The following is a 24,948-nucleotide window of genomic DNA, read 5'->3' on the forward strand; positions in this document are numbered from 1 at the left end:
ACATGGTGAAACCCTGTCTCTACTAAAAATACAAAAAATTAGCTGGGTGCGGTGGCGGGCGCCTGTAGCCCAGCTACTCAGGAGGCTGAGGCAGGAGAATGGTGTGAACCCAGGAGGCGGAGCTTTCAGTGAGCCGAGATTGCGCCACTGCACTCCAGCCTGGGGCACAGAGCGAGACTCCGTCTCAAAAAAAAAAAAAAGGCGCAAAACTGCGTCTCAAAACAAGAAAACAAAACAACAACAAAAAACAGAACCTTAACGGAAAGAGGCCGCTAGCATATTTTCATGTACAAACTGAATGGACTCTAAGACCAGAACACCCGAACCACGCCAAAGTGCCCCCAACAGGACACGTTTCAGATGGCAGCTGGGCCTGGTATTAGGCTCTCCTGCAGCCCACATGGCCATTCTGCCATCCCAGGCCACACAGAATCAGCAGGCTTAGGTTGGCTCTTCCTCCCGGGGTGGGGTCAGCACTTCCCATCTCCCAGACACCACTCCTGCATACAGCTGGAGCTCCATAAATGCAGCAAATAATCCGAGTGTTGAAGTTGGGAGGGGCTGAGAGATCATCTAGGCCCACAGCCGCCTCGCTTTTTTATTTTATTTTATTTTATTTTTGAGATGGAGTTTCATTCTCGTTGCAGACTCAGAGAAGGAATCCCTGGCAGGGGGACCTGGAATTTACAGCCAGGATGCCCACAGAGCATGTCCAGAGAGGAGGCCAGCACACCCAGCTGCCCAGAACCTTGGTACCCACAGGAAAGACCCCAAAATCTCCCCCACCAAAGCTCCCTTCCTTTATCTCTCATAGGGCCTGTTCTCTCTATACCTGGTCTATTCGTTGGGACAGCAAACGTAGCCGGAGTTCCTCTAAGTCCTGCTCAACCTGGTGAGACTTACGAGGGAAAACATGCCCAGAATCCTCCCTCTGTCGAAAATCATGCCACAACAGGACAGGAAAGGGCCGGGCAGTCTCTATGCCTGCACATGCCCCCAGCAGAAGAAAGGGCTGAGTTCCTCCCAGCCTCCTCGGGGATCACCCCTGCGGGAGGCCCCGGCAGTCACTACAGTCTGTTTCGTGGTTCAGGGTCCACTGTGTGTCATTGGATGCTTCCAGGCAATGGAATTTCTAGAAAGGTTCCTTCAACCTGGGACACCACCACCTTGGTGACCCGCCACCAACTCTGCCATGTGAAACACCTTACAGACCTTGTGCTGGGCCAAGGATTCACCTTCCGAATCCTCATCACAAGTGGTGAAGTTTGCTGTTATCATCCCATTTTGCAGATGGGAAACTGAGGTCCGTGAAGTCACTTGCCTGGATCACACAGCTCATGATCAGTATGGGTCGGCCTAGGACACAGGCATTCTGGGGCTCACCACCAGGTGTTCCAGGTGTCACCACTAGGCCTCCCAACCAGGGAGCCCTGCCGCTGCCCCAGCCTGGAGACGTGACACTTCTCCCAGCAAAGAGGTTCCAGCGAAACCAGGGATTCCCCAGGCTCACCCTGACTCCTCATCTTGTTAACGGACTTAATCCTTATCCTATACATGAAATAAATATTTTATCTCATCTAGTTATTATTTGTTTATCATGCGCATTTATCCATCCTAAGTTTACTCTCTGCTCAAATCTTCTCCACACAGGTTCACTCAGGTTACCGATTTTGTCTCAACTTCCATCAGGCAGAGCTGCGTGTGTTGCCATTGCCAACATCACAAAAAAATCCCATTTCATCCATTTCATAGGCATGAGTGACCTGACTCAAAATTATCAGTGGAACCTGCTGTATGGGGGCAGGGGTTGCATAGGACCCTGAGGCCCATGAGGTACCTGGTGCAGAGTGAGCACCCAGGAAGGGAGGCTGGGTAATTAGTACCACTGTCCGCCAGGGCTTGGTGTGGCTGATAAATTCTTGGTCTCTTCCTTTTCTCTTCATATCACAAGTTAACAGGTTCACTTCCCAATGTTACTCATGCCTACAAAATGGTAAGAAAAAGCAACTGTGCGAATGAGGCAAGTTATCTGTCCTGGTACCAAAGCGATGGTTACTACAACAGTTGGCCTCCAAGATGGTCTCCAAACGATTCCCGCCTCCTGGCATTCATACCTTTCCACAATGAATCAGGCTGGCCTTGCATAACCAATAGGATACTGAGGAAATGACTGCATATGTTGTCCAAGGCTAGGTCATAAAAGGTACTGCAGCTTCAGTCTCACTCTCTTGCATCACTCACTCTGAGAAGCCAGCCGCCATATTGTGGGGAAACTCAAGCAGCCTGCTGAAGTCTGCACAGCATGGAGCTGAAGGCTTTTTGTCAGCCATGTCAGTGAGCCATTTAGGAAACAGATCCTCTATCCTCGGTCAAGCCTTCAGATGACCGTAGCCCCAGTTGATATCTTGATGGCAACCTTAAGAGAGACCAGCCAGCTAAGCCACATCTGAATTCCTGACCCACAGAAACTGAAATACTAAAATGCCTATTTTAAGCCACTAAGGTTGGGATAATTTGTACTCCACAGTAGGTAAGGAACTAATTGAGACAGAGACCTTTTAGTTATGAGAACCTCCCAGAGACTATGTTTCCAAAGTGTGTTCCTTGGAATGCTGATCCCAGGCTTTGCTCTGGAAAACTAAGGTCAGTTGAAGGGAGGAAGACTGTGGATTCCAGTCTCCTGTTCAAGATTCCCATGTTCCTTGGCATATTAAAGAAGTAGACCCCTCCAGGCGAGGAAGCCGTTCCCTTAACATAGCACTTCTCAGGGGCCTTTGACTGTGGAACTCTGGTGTCAGAGCCTTAGAGCACGCTTTGGGACACAGAGCCAAACTGTCATGGTAACTGATTCCTTGAATACTTTAAACAATTGTGCCCAATATAAAACTAAAAATAGGCCAGGCCCAGTGGCTCATGCCTGTAATCCCAGGCGCTTTGGGAGACTGAGGCAAGAGGATCACCGGAGGCCAGCCTGGCTGGGCAGCATGGTAAAACCACTTCTCCAACAACAACAAAAAAAAGCCAGGTATGGTGACACACACCTGTTGTCCAAGCTCCTCGGGAGGCTAAGGCGGGAGGATTTCTTGAGCCCAGGAGTTCAAAGCTCCTGGGTGACAAAGTGAGACCCTATCTCTAAAATTAAAAGGCTGTGGTGAGCTAAGATCATGCCATTACACTCCAGTTTGAACAACAGAACAAGACCCTGTCTCTAAATAAATAAAAAAATAAATAAAAATAACCAAAAATACTCACAGCCTAATATCCAGAGTCCAGCCGGGCACGGTGGCTCATGCCTGTAATCCCAGCACTTTGGGAGGCCAAGGCGGGAGAAACATTTGGGGTCAGGGGTTCGAGACCAGCCCAGGCAACACGGCAAAACCCTGTCTTTACGAAAAATACAAAAATTAGCCAGGTGCGGTGGCGGGCACCTGTAATCCCAGCTACTCAAGAGGCTGAGGCAGGAGAATCGCTTGAACCCGGGAGGCAGAGATTGCAGTGAGCCGAGATGGCACCACTGCACTCCAGCCTGGGCAACAGAGAGAGACTCCATCTCAAAAAAAAAAAATAATAATAATAATAATATCCAGAGTCTGACCTACAGTATAAGATACAAGGACCAGATGGCTGTTCTGCCATGATGGGCCCCTGGCTCCTGGCTCCTTTTCTGATTGAGGGGCTGGTTTGCCCTGGGCCACCTCTGGTCCCTCCCATCTTATTATTATTATTATTTATTTATTTATTTATTTATTTATTTATTTATTTTGAGATGCGGTCTCGCACTGTTGCCTGGGCTGGAGTGCAGTGGCGTGATCTCGGCTCACTGCAACCTCTGCCTCCCGGGTTCAAGCGATTCTCCTGCCTCAGTCTCCCAAGTAGCTGGGATTACAGGTACCCACCACCACGCCCAGCTAAATTTTTTTTTGTATTTTTAGTAGAGACAGGGTTTCACCATGTTGGCCAAGCTGGTCTCAAACTCCTGACCTCATGGTCTGCCCGCCTCAGCCTCCCAAAGTGCTGGGATCACAGGTGTGAGCCACCGCACCTGGCCTCCTCCCATCTTACAATCGGTGTTGGGCCAGGGTCTGGCCAGGTACCTTAGCCCATTTGGGGAGCACTTGGGATTCAGACTTTGAATCTCAAATCCTAGTGCCGGCTCCCATCAGCTCTGCCACACACGGACACATGGGTTGGGCTGCACCCTTAAGCCCCCATCCCTTCGTGGTTGCTGCATCCAGAACACCAAGGCCTCAGAGCTGGGTATTTCTCAGTGGGAATGAAACCATGGTCTTAAAACACAAGCCACTGGAAAATAGCATTTGATAGAAAAATTCATTTTACAAGCAACTTTTTAAGAGCGGATCCACCCCCTTCAGCAAGGGAAGGCTGTGCTCAGAAAACCACATTCTTTCAGGTCCCTGGGGCTGCGTGGGGGTGGGAATAGAAATCTGTCTACATGCTACAAGGCAGAGGTCTTTTCTTTTGTTAAAAACATAATTTTACCCTCATGTTGCTTCGTGTTTCCTGGCACGCGCATTCTGGGGCTCTCGGGCCTTTCTGGAGGCATCTCTGCAGACACCAAGTGGCCTGCCCATTTCCCTCCAGCCAGAGGCTCAGGCACAGGCACTGAGGGTGAAGGCAATTCGTGACATCCTTACTACAAAGAATGTGGTCCCAGCTGGCACAGCCTCCATCTCACCTGGGAGCCCCTGCCCAGGCCTGCCCCCTCAGAACCTGCATCTGAATGAGACCCCACAGCGGGTCAAGGCACATTAAGGTTGGGGAGCGCTTGGATGCACCCTGGTTGCAGGGTGCCCTTGGCGTGCCTGCTAAGGGGCAGCCACACCTGCCTTCCTGCCTCCCCTTCCAGGGCCTCTGTCCCATCACAGACCACTCCTCAAAAAAAATTTTTTTTGAGATGCGGTCTCACACTGTTGCCTGGGCTAGAGTGCAGTGGCGCAATCTCGGCTCACTGCAACCTCTGCCTCCCGGGTTCAAGTGATTCTCCTGCCTCAGCCTCCCAAGTAGCTGGGATCACAGCTACCCACCACCATGCCCAGCTAAATTTTTTTTTGTATTTTTAGTAGAGATGGGGCTCCAGCAGAATTTCCCAAGACCCATTTCCGTGTTTTTTTTTTTTTTTTTTTTTTTTTTTTTTTTGAGACGGAGTCTCGCTCTGCCGCCCAGGCTGGAGTGCAGTGGCCGGATCTCAGCTCACTGCAAGCTCCGCCTCCCGGGTTCACGCCATTCTCCTGCCTCAGCCTCCCGAGTAGCTGGGACTACAGGCCCCCGCCACCTCGCCCGGCTAGTTTTTTGTATTTTTTAGTAGAGACGGGGTTTCACCGTGTTAGCCAGGATGGTCTCGATCTCCTGACGTCGTGATCCGCCTGTCTCGGCCTCCCAAAGTGCTGGGATTACAGGCTTGAGCCACCGCGCCCGGCCTCCGTGTTTATTCTTTACCACAGCATCCCTCTCTCATCACAGAAATCCAGCAAGATGATCATTGCATGACATGGTGGGAAGTCAGGAGACCTGAAAGAGAGGTGACAGCAACATGAAAGACACTTGGTCCTTACGGAGCACTCCCAACCCAGGAGGGAGGCCCTGGGGACCCAAGGGCTCAGAGAGGGGTGGCCATCTCCCCAAGGTCAGCCTACTAAATGGCAGAGTCAGGGTGATCCCATAGCCACGGAGTTCTCCCTGGATACCCTGCTGTCCAGGGGAAGTGAGAGTGGCCACGGGGATGGTCAGAACTGCACCTCCATCCAACTGGCTTAGCCCAGCAGTTCCCAAGTGGGAGTTCCATGGAGCAAGCCTTCAAAGGCTCTCTGGTGCGGGGGGCTGGCTCCATGCTATTCACAGCCTCTCCCAGTCCCTGACCGGTCACTGCACCTTTACTGTGGGCCAGGCCACCCCAGGCTTCCTCCACCACGTTTTTTTGCTTTGGGTGGGAGGGTGTCAGCCCACTGTGCCTGTTCAGTCTGCTGGGAGCTGATGGGAGTTAACAGGCATCATCTCTGCCCTTCACTAACCCAAAATGAGAACGCTTATGTTACTTAACAAATGCAGTTTGCTTGTTGGCCAAACATGGGCCTTGGGGCAAATAACAGAAGGAGGGACTTTCCCAGGGGGAACAGAGAGAGAATTAGTTGAGAAATTTGAGGGAAGGGAAGGCATTTGTCTGGATTATTTATCTGTGGTGGCACCTGCTCTCTTATCTTTTTTTTTTTTTTTTTTTTTTTTTTTTTTCAGATGGAGTCTTGCTCTTGTCGCCCAGGCTGGAGTGCAATGGTATGATCTCTGCTCACTGCAACCTCCGCCTCCCGGGTTCAGGTGATTCTCCTGCCTCAGCCTCCTGAGTAGCTGGGATTACAGGCGCCTGCCACCACACCTGGCTAATTTTTGTATTTTTACTAGAGACAGGGTTTCGCCATGTTGTCTGGGCTGGTCTCGAACTCCTGACCCCAAATGTTTATCCTGCCTCAGTCTCTCAAAGTGCTGGGATTACAGGCGTGAGCCACCACACCTGGCTTTTTTTTTTTTTTTTTTTTTTTTTGAGACAGAGTCTCACCCTGTTGCCCTGGCTGGAGTACAATGGTGCGATCTCAGCTCACTGCAACCTCCACCTCGTGGGTGGGTTCAAACGATTCTCCTGCCTCAGCCTCCCAAGTAGCTGGGATTACAGGCATGCACTACTATGCTTGGCAATTTTTTTTGTATCTTTAGTACAGACAGGGTTTCACCATGTTGGCCAGGCTGGTCTCAAACTCCTGACCTCGTGATTCGCCCATCTCAGCCTCCCAAAGTGCTGGGATTACAGGCATGAGCCACCACGCCTGACCCATCTTTTCTTTAAAATAAAGTCCTTGCTTCCCCACTCCCACCCAACCCTGCTGGCGATGGGGGTGGCCACAGGCTGCCCTGAGAGGCCCAGGATGGGAAGGGACACCTCGTGCACTCATCCTGGGTTTTCACTAGCTGCTCCTCGCCCCATGTTCTCTTGCAAGCTGTCCTCAAGGACATGTAGGCTCTTGTTTGCAGGTTTGCAGGGGAGCCTGGCAGAATCCAGCCGCAGACACACTTGAATTTCTTGTAGAAACCTGCACCAAGGGTGGGGGTGCGGCCAGCCCAGAAGAATTCCAGGAAGTGGGGTCTCTGCGGGGCTTCCACCCCAGCTGCTTCCCTGGCTCCTTCCAGGCAGACCTCTTCCCTCCCCTACCCCTCTCACTTCCAGCCCACAACCACAGGAGGTTGGAGGCCTTGGAGATACTGGTCAGGAGAGTGCAAAGGTTAAAGGTGAGAGCTGCAAGGTCAGATGGATACAGTAGGTGCTGCTATCAACTTTCAACTTCAGCTTGCAGCCTCTGTCCCAGACACATTTCCTCCATCTGCCAGCAGCGTGGAGGAGGTGGGGTCCCCAGAGCCCATGACAACCGGAATGCGTCTTCTCCATTCTGGACTGGAAGCCACCTCTGGGCCCAGCACAGGATTGCAGGGGAGGGACACAAGGGCTTTTTTTTTTTTTTTGAGACAGGATCTCGCTGTGTTGCCCAGGCTGGAGTGCAATGGCGCAATCATGGCTCACTGCAGCCTCAACCTCCTGGGCTCAAATGCTCTTCCTACCTCAGCCTCCGAGTAACTAGGACTACAGGTGCCCACCACCATGTCCCGCAAATCATCTTACTCTTTGTAGCGACAGGGTCTCACCATGCTGCCCAGGCTGGTCTCAAACTCCTGGGCTCGAGCAATCCTCCTGCCTCAGCCTCCCTGAGTGCTGGGATTACAGGTGTAAGCCTGGTCCACAAGGGGTACTTAGAAATGGTTTTTCCGTGTCTAGTAGATGGACACCCAGGTCCAGAGGTCTCCAGGACCATGAACCGGGACATTCTCAGGAAGGGAAGGTCAACTGGGTTTCAAATGTGGCTTCAAAAGGAGTCCACTTTGAGATGTAAAAGATGCACCATCCATCTACAATGAAGGACCTGAACTCTGATGGGGACACACCGCCAGGAGACTTTTTTTGAGATGGAGTCTCGCTCTGTTGCCCAGGCTGGAGTGTAGCGGTGTGATCTCAGCTCAATGCAACCTCTGCCTCCCAGGTTCAAGCTATTCTCCTGCCTCAGCCTCCTGAGTAGCTGGGATTACAGGCATCCGCCACCACACCCGGCTAATCTTTTGTATTTTTATAGAGATGGGGTTTCACCATGTTGGCCAGGCTGGTCTCGAACTCCTGGCCTCAAGTGATCCACCCACCTCGGCCTCCCAAAGTGCTGGGATTACAGGCGTGAGCCACCACGCCTGGCCAAGCAGACTATTTTTAAGCAAGGTCTGTGGGGGTCTTTTCAGTGATTTTGTATGGGATGGATCAGTTCTGCAGCCCTGGGTGGCCCCTCTTAGGCCCATGTGTTCACAGTCTGTGCATGTGTCCCCCTCTCCTGGGAGACACGAGTGACTCCAGGGCAGGTACCATGTGTGGTTCATGCTTGTTCCCAGAAAGCTCCCCCAGTGCCCGGCTTCCGGAACTCAAAGTCTATCTGGGGTTGGGGATGTGTCTCCCCCACCAAGCTGAGCCTGGCCGAAGACCAGGACTCCATCCTGCTCACTAGAGTACCCGGGGCTCAGGCCCACAGCTGGGCTACTGACTTTTCTCACTGTGGGAACTTCAGCCGGGCCTCTCAGCTCTCTGTGCCTCATCTTCCTCATCTGGGAAGTGCAGTCTCATCTAGTTGCACCTCATGGGGTAGAGGTGAGGATGACCTGGGCAGTGAAGAGGCTGGCATGTCGCAGAGCACAGACCTGTCCACAAGTGGGGCCTTGCTGTCTGACACTCCCCATGCAACGCTGGACACAAGGAAGGTTCTGGTACTGCCTGGAGTTCAGGCAGATAGTTTTCCAAAACATTTCTTTTTCTTTTCTTTTTTTTTTTTTTGAGATGGAGTTTCCCTCTTGTTGCCCAGGCTGGAGTACAATGGCGCAATCTTGGCCCACCACAACCTCTGCCTCCTGGGTTCAAGTCATTCTCCTGCCTCAGCCTCCCGAGCAGCTGGGATTACAGGCATGCGCCACTACGCCCAGCTAATTTTGTATTTTTAGTAGAGACATGGTTTCTCCATGTTGGTCAGGCTGGTCTCAAAGCCTCAACCTCAGGTGATCCACCTGCCTCGGCCTCCCAAAGTGCTAGGATTACAGGCGTGAGCCACCGCGCCTGGCAACAACTTTTCTTAAAGTTTAGGGATAAAGATGGTGTGTTATTGGTGGGAGATGTGAGAGTTTGTTTTTGTTTTTTGTTTTTAAGGGAAAGCTTCACGTTTCTCTTCTTTTTCCCGTTCCCCAGCAGACTAACACCAACCAGGCTCCTGCTGCCGGGCCAAGCGTTGTACTGAGCCACATAGTGAGGAACAGGAATTCAGGATATTTGGAAACCAACTTCCAAAGGGTCCAGGTTAAGGAGAGAGAGATGACCTCCTGGGACCCCACCCTCCTGCCTGAGCCTGGAACCCTAGAAGCCAGACCCAGCTACAGACACGTGCCCACGCCAGCCCCACACACGGTGCCCTCTGAATCCGGGCATGCTCATGGTCTTTTGAGGAGACAGGTTGATTGTGTTAGGGACGTTGCACCTACAAAATCCATCAGCCTGTACATGGTCGGACATTTGCTTAGGACAAACAAAACAGAGCAAACTCTAAAATCCACGTGCAGGGCCTCTCTGGCAGTGAATGACGGTAGTATTGGTCTTTTGGCCAGACATCAAGCAAGACACTTGCCATGCAGGAGGTCAACGTGTCCCCATTTCACAAGTGAGGAATTCAAGGTTCAGAGAGGTCAAACGAGACTCCCAAGGCCACTCAGTGGCAGGGCCACGCTCCAACCCTGAGAGTCTCTGATGACAACCCCAGTCTCACCAGGACACCTGCTTAAACCCCCCTGAACCAGGGGTCCCCCAGGAGATAAGCAACAGGTATCAAATGCACATATGAATACCCAGGCCAGTCATCACATGGGAAGGTTATATGTACTGAGAAAACTCAGAGTGGGAATCAAAGTGACAAACATGGAAAATTGGAATCGGGTCATGCAAAACCGAGTGACTCTAGAAGAATGCCTTCCCTGAGACTGAGCTAACTCTGGCCAACTTTTGCCTGATTCCTAGATAAGGAAGGAAAAGGTTGGGGGGCAGACAGCAGTTCAGAGGCCTCACTGGCTTTAGTATAAGGCCTGAGAATGGGCAGAGGGAGGAAAGACTCGGGCTCTGAGGCTCTCTTGGGCTGGGGAGTCTCTTAAGCAGCTGTGTGAGGTGGGAGCCAGAAGTGGACTCTTGAGACAGACAAATCTGATGTTTCTTCCAAGCAAGCCATGTGACCTCTCTGACCCTCAGTCTCTTCATCTGAAATGTGTCCAGCAAAGCTTTATTGACTGGCTGCTCCATGCAGGGCTGATGCTGGGTGCCAGGGACTCAGCCATGAATGGGAGAGACCAGATTGGAGCCCTCACCAAGCTCACTCCTAACAGGGGGAGATAGCGAATTTGGAGATGAGCAGATTCTGACAGTTGTAAGGAAATAACACAGGGATTAAATAATTCCTTTCTTGGGTGGGGTTCAGGGTGGGCATCCGAGTCAAGGCTGAGTCTAGCATGGACCCCGGGGTGAGCGCTCAGTCGGCGGAAGCTGCTTCTGCAGCTGCAGAAGTTCTATTAACATCACCTGTGTAAAACGGGGCTGCCTTGGGGGCCAGTCTCATCACGGTGTCACGCTCAGAAAAACACCAGTCTGACATCCCCAAATCACTGAAAAGCAGTTTAAATCTTCCCGAAATCTTTCAAAGAGACACCAAAGGGGAATTCCTTTGCGTACCACACACAAAAGACATTTTCCAGCCTCTCTGCTGGGAGGTCTCATGGTAGCTGCCTCGGGAATATCTCCCTTCCCACTCCCTCCTTTTTATCCTTATCAGAGAGGTGGGAGCGCTGGGCCTGGTCCCAGGAGACAGGGGACTGGCCTGGATCCAGCCTCTGTCCTCCCTAGCTGTGGGGTCCTGGGTGCGTTGCTTAACTACTCTGTGCCTCAGTTTCCTCATCTGCAAATCACAGATAGCAATCGCACCGCCTGCAGGGGGCTCTTGTGGGAATTCTAGGAAATAATCCCCATGAAATACATGAGAGAGGCAGGCACACAGCTAGACGATTGACGTGTGAGCTACTAACACGATCTCTCTCTGCCCCCCTCACCCACCTCTCCTTTGCACCCACCTCAGTCAGGAGTTCTGGGCGGCGCCTCCTATAGGTCAGTGTGGGTTTTCTAGGTCCCACCGCTCAGCGGCAGCTCGACCCACTGTCCCAGACAGCACAGGCAAAAGGCCAGGGCTGGCCAGGCAGAACTGGGAACTATCTTAGGAGGGGACAACAGGGCCTGGGACCATGCTTATCCCTGCCCCCTCTAAGGTTGCATCCTCTCTTAGGTGGCACACATAAAGGGCAGTGTCCCTGGGCATCAGTGCTCTGAGGGCAGAACCAAGCGAATGCCCTCTTAGGGCCTGTCGATGTGCTGGGGAAACGTGGCTCCCCACCCATGAAGCTGCTGCTTGCTCCAAGCCTGGGTGCCCTGGCCAAGGTGGCCACAGAGCAGAGGATTCAGATGTCTCACTTCCTGAGGGGCTCCAGGCCGGGCCCTGGCAACACAGCTGTGAACAGCCATGTGGTTCCTGCCCTTGTGGAGCTCACAGCCCTGTCTGCAAAGCAGGCAATCGGCCTGAGCATGGGGTGCGAAACCCAGAGTGGGCAGAAGAGGATGGGCTGGGCAACAGAGAGGGCTTCCCAGGGAAAGAGGCACTGAAGGGAAGGGTTTGCGTAGGAAGAAAAGGGGTTCCAGGCAGAGGCCACAGCCTGGGCAAGGGCCTGGAAGAGAAAAGTGGTGGGTTCGAGGGGCTGCAGGTGTCCTCACCCACCTCCCCCAACAGATGCGGTTTATTGCTCAAGGCCACATACGCCATCTCACGTGGTCCCCACTGCCACCTGGAGAGGTCAGAGGGCAGGAACTCTTATTCCCAGTTCACACTGGGACAATTCCCAGCTGGACTAGAACCCCGATTTCCTGACTCCTGGCTCAGGTGAAAGAGCCAACATAAGGCTGGGCCCACAGCAGCCCTGGCATTTGACCAGCAGTCAGGTGGACCCAATTTTCATCACTTCCCTTTAACAGATGAAGAAATTGAGGCTTAGGGAGGGCACAACACCCCTCAACTGCCACAGTTTTTGTCTCTCTCGGGGCCCCAGGACAAGCCTGAGGTGCAGAAAAGCCCTCCCTGGGTGGGGCAAGAAACAGAGCTGGGAACAGGGGTGACTTGGGGTGAAGGAAGGAGGGGAGCGAGGATGGGTTTTGGAAATCCACACCGGGCGGGGAAAGGCGAAGGAATGTGGGTGAGACGGGGTGCGCCGGTCCCGGAGGGGCCCAGGGCCTCAGGCAGCCCCCTCCCTCCCTGCCTCCCAGGTAAGACCCTAGCTTCGCGGAAGAAAACATCCCTCAGGTGGGCGGGGAGGAGGGCCACCGCCTCCTGGCCACCCAATCAGAGACATTCCCAGTCTGATGGCGGAGGCCGCCAGGGCCAAGGGCTCGCAGGGCCTTCCCCGGGGAGCCCCCGAGACCTGCCCCGGACTCGGAGGCCCACCGCCCACCGCCCGCCCCCAGCCTCATTAGCACCGACACCCGTCGTCCTCCCCTCGGTTTCCGATGGCTCCAGAATTTAAAGGTTAAATCCTAACCTCGTCTCAGCAGTTTCTCCCGGCTTTGCCTACCCAGCGCCAGTTGCTGGTAATTATATGCATCTCCGAGCAGCCAATCAGCTGTCAGACTGACAGATACTGATCTTTTCGTTTTATTTTTAGCTCTGTGCTTCCCCCTCTAGTTGCAAAAAAAAATTCTGTTTGTTCTGTGCGCTGCTGCCTCGCTTCCAGCCCTGCAGCCGGCTCTCATCTCCGCCAGCCAGGCGGGAGCAGGCAGCCGCCGGGGCTGGAGCCTGCGGTCCCCGCCCGAAAGCGGGGAACAGAACGTGCCCGCCGCCCCCGAGCTGCGGACCGCCCTGCCCAGAGCAGCCCCCAGGGAAGGGAGGAGGCCGGGGCGCTGCGGGCACCTTGGATGCAAACACCAGAGGGGCTGTGCTCGGTCTTGGGGGCCACGCATGGGAGGAAGCAAGCCCGTACCTGCGGGCTGGGGGCTGAGAGAGAAAGACACACAGAGACAGCGAGAGACAGAGAGACGTGCACAGGCAGAGACAAGCTAGACTGAGGGCGGAGGGGGAAAAGACAAGCACGTTCCCCCCTGGAAGCATTCGTCCCCCATCCCCAGGAACAGAAGAGGGCAGGAGCGGCCTCAGCCCCGCCCTGGAGTGGGGCTCAGAGGGGAGTTTCCAGCCCCAGGCCCCCCAGGGCTCAGGCCGGGAACCTGGGCCGCCCCTCCCAGGCCTGGTGCCTCATCTGCCACTGAAGGCCGAGTGAAGTGCTCTTCAGGATCATTTGCGAGTTGTTCTGGAAGGTTCTGTGGGCCTTCCTGGAGGCTGGCAGGTGTAGGGGCCTGGCGGGAGGGAGGCCCCTAGTCCTACAGCTTCTCTGGAGGGAGAGGCAGCGACTGAGGGCCAGGAAAGCTCTTAGGTCCCAGTGAGTCTCGCAGACAGTGGAGGGGTCTGATCCAGGGGGGCCGGCGCTGAAGAGCTATGGGAGTGATTGTGAAGTTTCCTTCCATCCTCGCAGCTCTCTAGTTTGCAAATTGTTCGCTTTGCCCCAGTGGCCTCTGCTTCTGCCCCATAGTTAGCTCCAGAATGGAGTGAAATAGGGGTCTGGGAGGCCTGATGAGGCTCACCTGTTTTCTGATGGACCCTGGGGCTGGCGTGGGGGGAGTGTCACCTAATGGTTCCGGCGTCGAGGCACAACTCACCTGGTTCAAGCCCCAGAGCTGCTGTTTACCAGATCTGCGACCCTGAGTGAATGACTTGAGCCCTCTTGGCCCCACTGTCCCCACTGGGAAGGTGGGCCCCCACCCCACCGCGCACCCCACAGGGTGGCTCGAGGCCAGAAGTCACTCTGTCTGGGCGCTGCTCCCGGCCCCGGCATCCACAGGCCCGGCACACTTGTGAGCAGGTATTATTAGCTTCTCCGTTTTGCGGATGGGGAAACTGAGGTTCATGTGACTTGTAATTGGCAGAACTGGGACTAGAAACACCCCCCCACTTTTGGCTTCCTTTTCTCTGACACCACAGATGGCGCGCTGAGAAAAAAAGAGAAGAGCGGGAGAAGGGAATTAGGAGCCTGAGAGAGATGGAGGGAGGCAGAAGCGCCGTGATCAATTACTTGGGCTATAAATTTCTGCTGTTTTGCAAAGTGAGCACACAACCTCCGAGAGGCAGAGCTCCCTGGGCAGGCTCTGGAGAAACCAAACAGAGCCAAGCCCCGCAGCAGGTGCTTTTGACGGTGGGAACCGGGGAGGGAGATGGGTCGAGCCCAAGGGTGGGTGGGACAAGCTGGGGGTACAGCAGAGGGGGCCAGGGGAGGGCCAGGGGAGAGGAAGGAAACCCGAGTGTCAGTGAGCTTGGGAGCTGTGGGAGCCCCCTGGGGAGGGAGCGGCCTCGTGCCCCCTCCCCAGCATTGTCTCCCACTGCTGGGGGGTGGGAGAACCAGGCCTGGGCATAAGATCGTGGCCCCCTGCCACTGCATTCGAAGCTGGTACAGGGCGGGGGCGACGGGATGCAGGAAGCCTTTGAACCTCACCTTCCTCATCTGTAAAATGGGGATACTGACGACATCCATCCTCAGGGATTGGTATCTAGGGTATAAGTGGCTTAGCATGGGGCCTGGCACACAGCAAGGAGCGTTGTTGTTGTAAATTTTTTGGAAGATTATCAAGGACAGAAGGGTTTGGTAGCTGGTGGTTTGGAGACCAATTTAATTATTTAAAAGCTGGACAGTGGTCCTCCCTAGGAGGAAGGATGATGGAGTTTCCCACAGTGGGGATAGGTTGGGCAGGGCATTAGACCTGTCTCTTGGTCTCCCAGCCATGGAGGGGCTGGGGACAGGGACCAGAATGCTGTGTGTAGCTGGGAAAAGAGGCCAGAGCCAGCTGCCCAGCCTGTGATTCCTGGGTTCCACCTTCCTGGATACCTGCAGTGGCTCACTTAGGAAATGAGCCAGAAGCAGAGGCCAGCTTCTCTCTCTGGAATCCAAGTGCCCCAAGGAACATGGGATCCTGGGAGCAACTCCCTCAGGGCCTTGCACGCTGTGGAACTGCAAAGAACTTAGCGTTCCAGGAGTGGCCCCTATGTGCTCAACCTTCTGCTGTGCAGGAGGAAGTTCACAGTGAGCCAGCTCAGGCCCTGCCCACAGGGAGCAATTTGTCAGAGAGAAGGGAAAAAAATAGATATCCCTGACCCCTGAACCTTGGTCTTTCAACCCCAGACAATGGTCAAAGTAAATGGGAGGCCACAGGATGGAAGAGGAAGGCCACAGACTACAGACCCGAGGAACGAGGAAAGCAGGGGTGGGAACCTGAGGGCAAGGGGTGAAGCCCAGAGTCACCGTAAATCAGAGCCCCAGAGAAGATGCCCTGAGGTTCAGGCAGGCACTAGGCTCAGGGCCAGAGGCAGACACTCTCCAGCTTCAGGGATCCCAGGCCAAAGGTACTGGAGGAGCTCTCTATTTTAAAGGAGCCCTAAGATGGATTCCTTTTCAGTGGAAAAGCACCTCCCCTGGATGGGGATGATGAAAATGTTGACTTAGTCATAACAAATGTTAAGAAACAGCTCCCGAAGAAAAGTTTATTTCTTGCTTGCATTATAGTCTCCTGGGGGCTGGTGGAGGGAGGGGCAAGGGCTCTGCTCCATGTGGTCACTCAGGGGCCCAGGCCCCTTCACCCCGTGACCCTGTCATCACCTAAGGCCTTATCCTCCTCTGCCGTAACCATGTGGGAGAAGAAAGAGGGAGCGTGGAGGATAGCATGGAAGGATGCTTGTGGACCAAGCTAAACCAGGGGCAGAGGAGCCACATCATTTCAGCTCCCATTGCACAGGCCAGAGCTGGGTCATGTGGCCACTCCTAACTGCAAAGGAGGCTGGGAAATGCAGTCCAGCTACATGCCCAGGAGGAAGCCAATGAACCAGGGTTTGGTGAAAACATAGCAATCTCTACCTCAAATGCTGTCCTCTTCAGGTGGATGAGTTGACATGAAGCGACACTAACAAAGTGTCCAGTGTACCTGGCCTCTGACCTGTGTGCCAAAGCTGTGATCTGGAAACCCAGAGGCTGGTCATCTTAGGGTCAGGACAGGCCTCTGAAGGCTGCTCCTACACCTCCTCTGGAAACTGCACCTTAAAGCATGCCAGCCTGGGCAACATGGCGAGACCTCGTCTCTACTAAAACAACACAACAACAAAAATCAGCCAGGTATGGTGGCTGGCACCTATAGTCCCAGCTACTCGGGAGGCTAAGATGGGAGAATCGCTCGAGCCCGGGAGGACAAGGCTGCAGGGGGCTGTGATCACGCCACTGCACTCCAGCCTGGGTGACAGAGCAAGGTCCTGCCTCAAAAAATAATAAAAGTGAAAATGAAGTGTGCAGAGAAGGAACAAGGGGAGTAGAGGAAGGTTTTTTGGTCTAAGGAAAGCAGCTAAAGCCTTTATCAGATTCCCAAAAATTTGAAGCACAAGGACTTAAGAGAAGTGGACCACTGCCTATTAAAGCAACAGCCTTGGTACCAGGACATTGGTCCTTATGAGCCCAACTACACAGGAGCTGAGGATTCCCCTGTTGTCATCCCCTCTCCCCAACCAGGCACGCCCCATAGACCTCCAGGGTCAGGGCAGGGAAGGCCCCCACCGATCCTCAGCAGCAAACACACCAGTCCAAGTCAGCCACGATGACCAAAGCAGCCACAGGGCCATGGGGCATCAGCGTGGGAGGTGAGTTCAGCCATGCAGATGGAGAAACTGAGGCCCAGAGAGGGGCCATCTTACCCAGCGTCATGCAGTGAGTCAGGGCAGAGTCAGGGGTGGCATTCAGTGGCTAACCAGTCAGGTTTCTGTGGTTATAAGCAAGAGAAACTGACTTTGTTTCACTTGAGCAGGAAGCAGCTTTATCATGAGATCAAGAGGGAGCTCAGAGAATGGAAGCAAAGGCCGGAGATCCAGGCGGGCCTCGGTGAGGATGGGATGAAACCAGGGCATCTTCCAGAGCAAGGAAAGCCTCAGTGACTGCCCCAGGGGTTGGCCATCAGGATGAAGCCAGGTGAGCATCTATCTTCAGGGTAGGAGGACTGGCGACCAAGATGGGGCTCCAGGCCTGCTGTGGTTTGAATGTGTCCCCCGAATTTCATGTGTCATGGAGAACTTAGTCTCCAATGGGGCAGTATTGAGAGGTGGGAGCTTTAAGATGTGATTGGAGCATGAGGGTTCTGCCCTCAGGAATGGGTTAATGGATTAATGGGTCATCATGGGAGGGAAACTGGTAGCTTTATTAGAAGAAGAAGAGAGGCCTGAGCCAGCTCATGGGCCACTCTGCCCCCTTGCCATGTGATGCCCGGCACCACCTGGAGACTCGGCACAGATCCCCACCAGCAAGAAGGGTGTCACCAAATGTGGCCCCTCGACCTGGGACTTCTCAGCTGCCACAACTGTAAGAAATACATTCCTTTTCTTTATACATTACCCAGTTTCAGGTATTCTGTTACAAGCAACAGAAAACAGACAAAGACAAGGCCCATCCCTTGGCCAGGCAGGACAGGAGCATCTGGGCTGACAGCCCACTCCCCAGGCTGCATACATGGGGGGAGGTCCCCATGAGGCAACTGGGGGGCTCTTGCCAGAAAAGGGGAGCTTGGGTGCTGGGCTGGCCAAAACAGCAGATGTCCACCCTGGCCTCCTGCACCGGGGTTGTGCAATCAAAACAAAACAACCACGGCCTGGTTTCCTGCAGCCAAGAGCTATGGCCTGACCGGCGAGTCCGGCCCAGAGCACAGCTGAGAATCAGGGAAAACAGAGAGTCTCTGCAAGCTCGCTCTGCGAACCTGGGACCCGGGTTCCAGGCTCTGCGGCTCCCCCAGGAGACTGGCAGCTGCCTGAGGGCGGTAAGGGAGGCTGCTGGCCCCACTCCAAGCTGGGCTCACGTGGGGCTTGCGCAGGCCAGTCTGTGATTTCACAAGCCAGGGATTCACACTGAAGGAGGAGCTGGGGCCAAGGGCTGGGGGCCCAGGTGGAATTTATCCCAGAGGGCAGGGAGGTGGAGCCAGGAGAAAGTCCGGAGGGTCCAGTAGGGCCTGACTCAGGAGCTCAGCACTGGTTTCACTCCCCACCTCCCCACCCCGCCCCCACCCCGGCTCCATGGGGCCAGTGGCTGATACTCAGTGTTCATTCTGGCAGGAGCGAGAAACCAGAGAGAGAGGAGGGATGGTACAATGGTCAGTTTCCTGTGTCCACTCAGGGGAGGCTGCAGTCCCCACCCCTTGAATCAAACACGAATCTCTGTGTTGTCAGGAAGGTATTTTGCAGATGCGATTGAAGTCCATGACTTCCAGCCGGGGGTGGTGGCTCACGCCTGCAATCCCAGCACTTTGGGAGGCCAAGGCGGGCAGATCACGAGGTCAGGAGATCGAGACCATCCTGGCTAACACAGTGAAACCCCGCCTCTACTAAAAATACAAAAACATTAGCCGGGCATGGTGGTGGGGGCCTGCAGTCCCAGCTACTCGGGAGGCTGAGGCAGGAGAATGGCGTGAACCCAGGAGGTGGAGCTTGCAGTGAGCCAAGATCGCGCCACTGCACTCCAGCCTGGGTGAGACAGCGAGACTCCATCTCAAAAAAAAAAGAAAGGGACATTGTCTCAGATACTCTGGGTGGGCCTGACTCAGTCCGGTGAAAAGTCTTAAGGGGCTGGGCTTCATTGCCTGTGGACGGCAGCGTGTTCCCAGGTGGAGATTTCCGGCTGCCCTTTCCGACAGGCTGCCCTCCAGATTTCAGACATGCTTCTCCAGCCCCCACAATCGCATGAGTCAATTGTTTGCAATAATCTCCTACTACAGACCTCTGACTGCTTCCGTTTCTCTAGCAGAACTCTGACCAGCACAGCCGGCGGGAGGACAGTGGAGAAGCGGACTGGGAGGTTCTGAGAGCCCTCTCTAGGTAGGAGCATCACACCTGCACAAACAAGCAATAACTAGGTCCTGTCCCTCACACAGCTGGGAAGCAAGGACAGCGCCACCCGCAGGGGCCGTGCAGCCGTGGGTGCTGGTGTTCAGCAAGGTGGCTCGGAACTCCAGGGCAGGACTGGCACAGCGGTGTACAACTGTCCCCTGTCCCCTCGACATCACCCCCTTGAGTGGCCGACACATCCGTTAAACTCTGACCTGCATAGACTTGATGCTTGTTATTTCTCTGAATCTGCAGAACACTGGACAAAAGAAGAGACTGAGGTCCAGACTTGCTCACTTGTCTGGGGGTTGAGATGGTCCCAGAGCTCTTTGAACCCCACCTCTCTCAATGAGGCTAAGGTACCCCTGTGACCATCGGACCCCCAACAGTGATACGGCCAGGTCAGGTCTGAGCTAACCTGGTGGAAGGATGGCTTCGAGGGGCTCCGTCCTGACCCATGTGGGCAGACACACACCCAAGGTCTGGCTGATTGTCCTCAGGGGAGGTGAGCGGCCCTGCTCGGGAAGAGACTCCATTGCCGTCAGCCTCCCTCGCCCAAGATCAAGGATCTCCAGAGACTTCAGATCTCCTAAAATCTCTCCCCAGCCTCCTGGCCGCATCCTCACCGTGTCAGCAGGAGGCACAGCAGGGGCTTAGGAAGCGTCCACCACCCACCTGTGCTGGGACCTCAGGGGAAGTGTGGTGAGGTGCCACTCAGTGTCCTCTTCCTCCGGGACAAGGGGAGGAGCAACAGGAGCTGGGGTGGGGGTGGCAGGAAAGAAGAGAAAGAAAGCGAAGACCCGACTCCACCTCAGGCCGGCTCCAACAAGCAGCTGGGCCTGCAGGCCTATGGGTGGGAAGCCTGTGGGTAGCGAGGACAGTTACTCTTTTTTTCTTTCTAAAGATGGTGCTAGGCCGGGCGCGGTGGCTCACGCCTGTAATCCCAGCACTTTGGGAGGCTGAAGCGGATGGATCACAAGGTCAGGAGATCGAGACCACGGTGAAACCCCGTCTCTACTAAAAATACAAAAAATTAGCCGGGCGTGGTGGTGGGCGCCTGTAGTCCCAGCTACTCGGGAGGCTGAGGCAGGAGAATGGCGTGAACCCGGGAGGCGGAGCTTGCAGTGAGCCGAGATCGCGCCACTGCACTCCAGCCTGGGCGACAGAGCGAGACTCCGTCTCAAAAAAAAAAAAAAAAAGATGGTGCTTCACTCTGTCGCCCAGGCTGGAGTGCAGTGGTGTGATCATGGCTCACTGCAGCCTCCTGAGGCTCAAGCCATCCTCCTGCCTCCCCAGTGGCTGGGACCACAGGCACATGCTACCATGTCTGGCTAATTTTTTTTTATTATGATTATTTGTGGAGGTGGGATCTCGCTGTGGTGCCCCAGCTGGTCTTGAGCATTTACTCTTATATACTGACCAAACATGAATACAAAGCCCACTGCCAGAGCCAGGCTTTGCTCCAAGCACCGACAATTGTTCACTTCTTTAATCCTTGAAACCCTTTGGGGGTGGAGGGACTATTCCTCTCTGTCATACCCATTTTATACAGGAGGAGACCGAGGCACAGAGAGGTTAACTCCTTGCCCAAGGCCCCACAGCCAACACACGGTGGCCCCGCCCCATCTCCCTAATCCCAAGGCCCCATCCACCTCTCCTCCTTCCTCAGACCTTGGAACAGACCTCCCCAGGGGGCCTCCCCACTCTCAGCCAGAGACCCCAGTCAAGAGGGTCCCTCTGTCTCCTGTTATAGCACAGGCCGCAGTGCAGACCCATTCTCTCTCTCTCTCTCTCTCTCTGTTTCTCTCTCTCTCTTTGTCTCCCTCTCTGTCTCTCTCATCTGCTGTTTGTTTGGTCTTCGGGGTTCCCACCCTTCATTATCGAGGCAATAAACACTTGGGATGGAGTTTGGAAGGCACAGAGACCTCACACTGTGGTGTGACTGATCCGTCCTCATAGCCATCCCCTTCAGCAGCAGGGCTTCTCACTGGCTGCCTGGGGAGCAGGAAGGGGCTGGGCCCACCATGGCTCTGCGGTTCTTGGGTTGGTCGGCTGCCCCTGTGCCATCCCTGTGGATCCATCACAGCTGTCACTTGGCGGCTTCGTCCTCCCAGTCCTCTGAGATGTGCTGTCATCACCCCACTTTTCAGACGAGGAAACTGAGGCTCAGGGGTGCCGGGCAATTTGTCCAAGGTCTTCCATCTGTCTGGGCTCAGCACTGGCACTTGAAAGGACCTCCACTGTTCTTCGAGTGTCTTCAGGGCCCCCATGCACAGTGCAGCCACGTTCTGCCCAAAACTTCACAATGCTACCACAGGAAACAAGAGGCTGCCTGGAGCAATGCTGGTGTCGGCCCAATGCATGGGGCAGACCCGGAGGCGAAACAGTGTTTTTACCTTAACTGTAATCCCAGAGACTTCCATAAACCGGGTTTGCTTAAAGCAAGGAAAGCAGGGATTAACTGAGTCTGGGCAGTTTCCCTGGAGCTCAGATTGTGCAAAATGATATTTACATTCTCCTAGGGGAGTGAGGACCACAGGCTGTGGGGGAGGGAGCCCCCCCAGACCCCAGAAAAGGCAGCTGGGGAGCCACAGGTAAAGCAGAGAGGCTGCCCCCTCCCACACACACCCCGCTCACCAACAGCAGCCACCGCAGCCACAGGAAGATGTTCCAATCCATAGAAAATCCCTGCAGGTGACATAGAAGCCTCTGGGCCCCGCCCACACTTTCTGAGCACTTCCCCCAGTGGGAGAATTCACCTGTCGTTACCTCACTCACCCCAGGCTTCCCTGGGCAGGGCTGCAGTGGCTCTGTCCCATGCTCTTTGCCCAAGACACATCTTGGGACACAAGACACAAAGGAGACAGAATTTCACTGTGAAGCAGGGAATTCCTCAAGATCTCTCATTCATTCATTTGTTATTTATTTACTTATTTATTTAAGACAGAGTTTCACTCTTGTTGCCCAGGCTAGATTGCAGTGGTATGATCTCGGCTCACTGCAACCTCTGCCTCCCAGGTTCAAGCGATTCTCCTGCTTCAGCCTCCCGAGTAGCTGGGATTACAGGCATGCACCATCATGCCAGGCTAAATTTGTATTTTTAGTAGAGATGGGGTTTCTCCATGTTGGTCAGGCTGGTCTTGAACTCCTGACCTTAGGTGATCCTCCCACCTCAGCCTCCCAAAGTGTTGGGATTGTTAGCCACCGTGCCCAGTCTATTTATTTATTCATTCATTTCATGCACTCCCCCAAAGCTTTTAATTGTTATATTCTTTCTCATCAGTGCCTAAAGGGCTGGGCACAGCCACCACTCCTCCCCAAATCTCCAAAACCATCACCAACCCTCCTTTGGCCCCAAAAGACTTCCTGGGGCTGGGCTGATGGAATGAAACAAATCATCTACCTGCCTTCACACCTTCCCTGAGCATGCAGATCCCCCAGCCTCAGTCGAGCCTTCTGATGACTGCGGCCCCTGACTGCACTCTCAGAGGAGACTCAGAGCCGGAACCACTCAGCTAAGCTGCTTCTGAATTTCTGACCCACAGGAACAATGAGATAATAAATGTTTCCTGCTGTTTTAAGCCTCTATGTTGGGGGATTATTTGTTATGTAGCAGTAGATGAATATAGTGATGGGTGTGTGTGTGAGAGAGAGACTTGTAAACAAATGAATGGAGTGCTAGCAGGCATGTGGGGGATTGGCCAGGGATGGATTCCTGAGAGCTGAGTGAGGTATTCCCAGCAGAAGTGTCCTTGGAGACCAACAGGAGAGGCAGGCAGTGAAATAATGATTCACGAACCATTTCATTCATTCAAGAAACAACTGTGCACTTGCTGTGGACTCGACACTATACCAGGTACAGGGGACTACAGTGTGGAAAAGCAGGCTCAGGACCAGCTGTGATAAGGTGCTTTTTTTTTTTTTTTTTTTTTTTTTTTTTTTTTTGACGGCGTTTCACTCTTTTGCCCAGGCTGGAGTGCAGTGGCAGAATCTTGGCTCACTGCAACCGCTGTCCCCAGGATCAAGCGATTCTCCTGCCTCGGCCTCCCAAGTAGCTGGGATTATAGGCACCCATCACCACATCTGGCTATTATGATTATTATTATTTTGTATTTTTAGTAGAGACGGGGTTTTGCCATGTTGGCCAGGCTGGTCTCAAACACCTGACCTTGGGTGATCCACCCACCTCAGCCTCCCAAAGTGCTAGGATTACAGGCATGAGCCACTGCACCTGGCCTGTGATAAGGTTCTAATTGCAAGGAAAGAGCAAGATTACAGATAAACATGTCATTCCAGATGGGATGAGCGCCACAAGAGATGACCTGGAAGAAGGCCTCGCTGAAGGCCACACAAACAAAGGCCAAAAGGATCTGTAGACGTTGGCCAGGTGGCGCTGGGAGGTGCAGGTGCAGGGAGACGGCATTCCAGACAGAGGGCAGAGCAGGTGCAAAGGCCCCAAGGTGGTGAGAAGCTGGTGAGTCAAAAGAACAATCTTAAGAAGGTCAGTGCTGTGGGAACAGAGTGAGCCAAGGGGAGGGAGATGAGGGCTGGTGGGAAGACTAGACATGGGTTTAGTGAGCCAGGCTAAGACTTTTAGTCCTTATGCCCCGCATCGTGGAGAACTGCCGAAGATTTTAGCACAAGGACAGGCGAATGCTTGAATGCCTTGCTTGATACCAGTTACAGAATACCTGACTCAGAGTGGTTTGAACCATAAAGTTTACTCAAGAAGAATTACTGAGCTGGGCACAGTGGCTCATGCCTATAATCCTAGCACTTTGGGAGGCCAAGGTGGGTGGATTGCTTGAGCCCAGGAGTTCAAGATCAGCCTGGGCAACATGGCAAGACCCCATCTTATTAAAAAAAAAAAAAAAAAAAAAGAGCTGGGCGCGGTGGCTCATGCCTGTAATCTCAGCACTTTGGGAGGCCGAGGTGGGCGGATCACCTGAGGTCAGGAGTTCAAGATCAGCCTGGCCAACATGGTGAAACCCCATCTCTACTAAAAATGCAAAAGTTAGCGAGGTGTGGTTGTGCGTGCCTGTAATCCCAGCTAATCAGAAGGCTGAGGCAGGAGAATTGCTTGAGCCCAGAACGCGGAGGTTGCAGTGAGCCAAGATTGCGCCATTGCACTCCAGCCTGGGCAACAGAGCAAGACTCTGTCTTAAAAATAAATAAATATATATATATATATATATATATATATATATATATAAAATAACAAAAGAGGTTTAGGACTTATATGTTAAAACTATAAAATACTGATGAAAAAACTTAAAAGGATCTAAATAAATGGAGAGACAATTCATGTTCATAGGTTGGAAGAATCAACATAGGAAAAATTAGCCGGATGTGGTGGTGTGCACCTGTAATCTCAGATTCTTGGGAGGCTGAGATGGGAGAATCACTTGAGCCTGAGGCAGAGATTGCAGTGAACCCAGATTGCGCCACTGCACTCCAGCCTGGAAAATTGAGTTAAAAAAAAAAAGGAAAGAAAAAAGTATTAGTAAGATTAAGAAGTCCTGGGGTTAGCTCAGTGGTTCAAGAGTCAAGGATACAGATGCATTCCACCCTTTCACTCTGCCACCCCTGGGGCATTGTTTTCTTAAACCTCAAATTTGTCACCTCGCTGTTGCAAGATGGCTGCTGCAGCTCCAGACATCATATCCTCACACACCTGCATCCAGAACAACTCGCTGTCTTTATAGAGTGACTGGTAGTCCTTCCAAAAGCCCCCAGCACACTTCCCTTTCTACCTCACTGAACACTTTGGGTCACATGCTCACCTCTG

The 24,948-nt window shown here is 53.6% G+C and overlaps 1 protein-coding gene and 2 long non-coding RNA genes across 3 annotated transcripts; 1 reads left to right on the top strand and 2 right to left on the bottom strand.

Moving 5' to 3' along the window:
• Positions 1–619: 619 nt before the first annotated feature.
• LOC144335069 (uncharacterized) lies at positions 620–12,797 on the bottom strand. The gene is made up of 5 exons (XR_013405509.1): positions 12,757–12,797; positions 6,947–7,097; positions 5,341–5,529; positions 3,253–3,380; positions 620–2,416 (listed from the first exon to the last, which is right to left on the bottom strand). It is a non-coding gene; the product is annotated as an uncharacterized LOC144335069 (long non-coding RNA).
• LOC106993594 (chromosome 15 C9orf106 homolog) lies at positions 11,195–12,125 on the bottom strand. The gene is given in 4 exon segments (XM_015116646.3): positions 11,195–11,483; positions 11,486–11,614; positions 11,617–11,744; positions 11,746–12,125. Coding segments are annotated over 4 exon segments (672 nt in total). The 5' UTR covers positions 11,988–12,125; the 3' UTR covers positions 11,195–11,310.
• A 1,143-nt stretch (positions 12,798–13,940) lies between the features above and the next one.
• On the top strand, positions 13,941–22,746 carry LOC144335056 (uncharacterized). The gene is made up of 11 exons (XR_013405495.1): positions 13,941–14,127; positions 14,247–14,367; positions 16,189–16,422; positions 17,102–17,262; positions 17,581–17,649; positions 17,950–18,100; positions 18,393–18,510; positions 19,081–19,151; positions 19,416–19,665; positions 19,767–19,862; positions 22,444–22,746. It is a non-coding gene; the product is annotated as an uncharacterized LOC144335056 (long non-coding RNA).
• Positions 22,747–24,948: the final 2,202 nt, after the last annotated feature.

The sequence above is a fragment of the Macaca mulatta genome, chromosome 15, assembly GCF_049350105.2.
Source record: "Macaca mulatta isolate MMU2019108-1 chromosome 15, T2T-MMU8v2.0, whole genome shotgun sequence".
In the NCBI taxonomy this organism is placed as follows: domain Eukaryota; kingdom Metazoa; phylum Chordata; class Mammalia; order Primates; family Cercopithecidae; genus Macaca; species Macaca mulatta.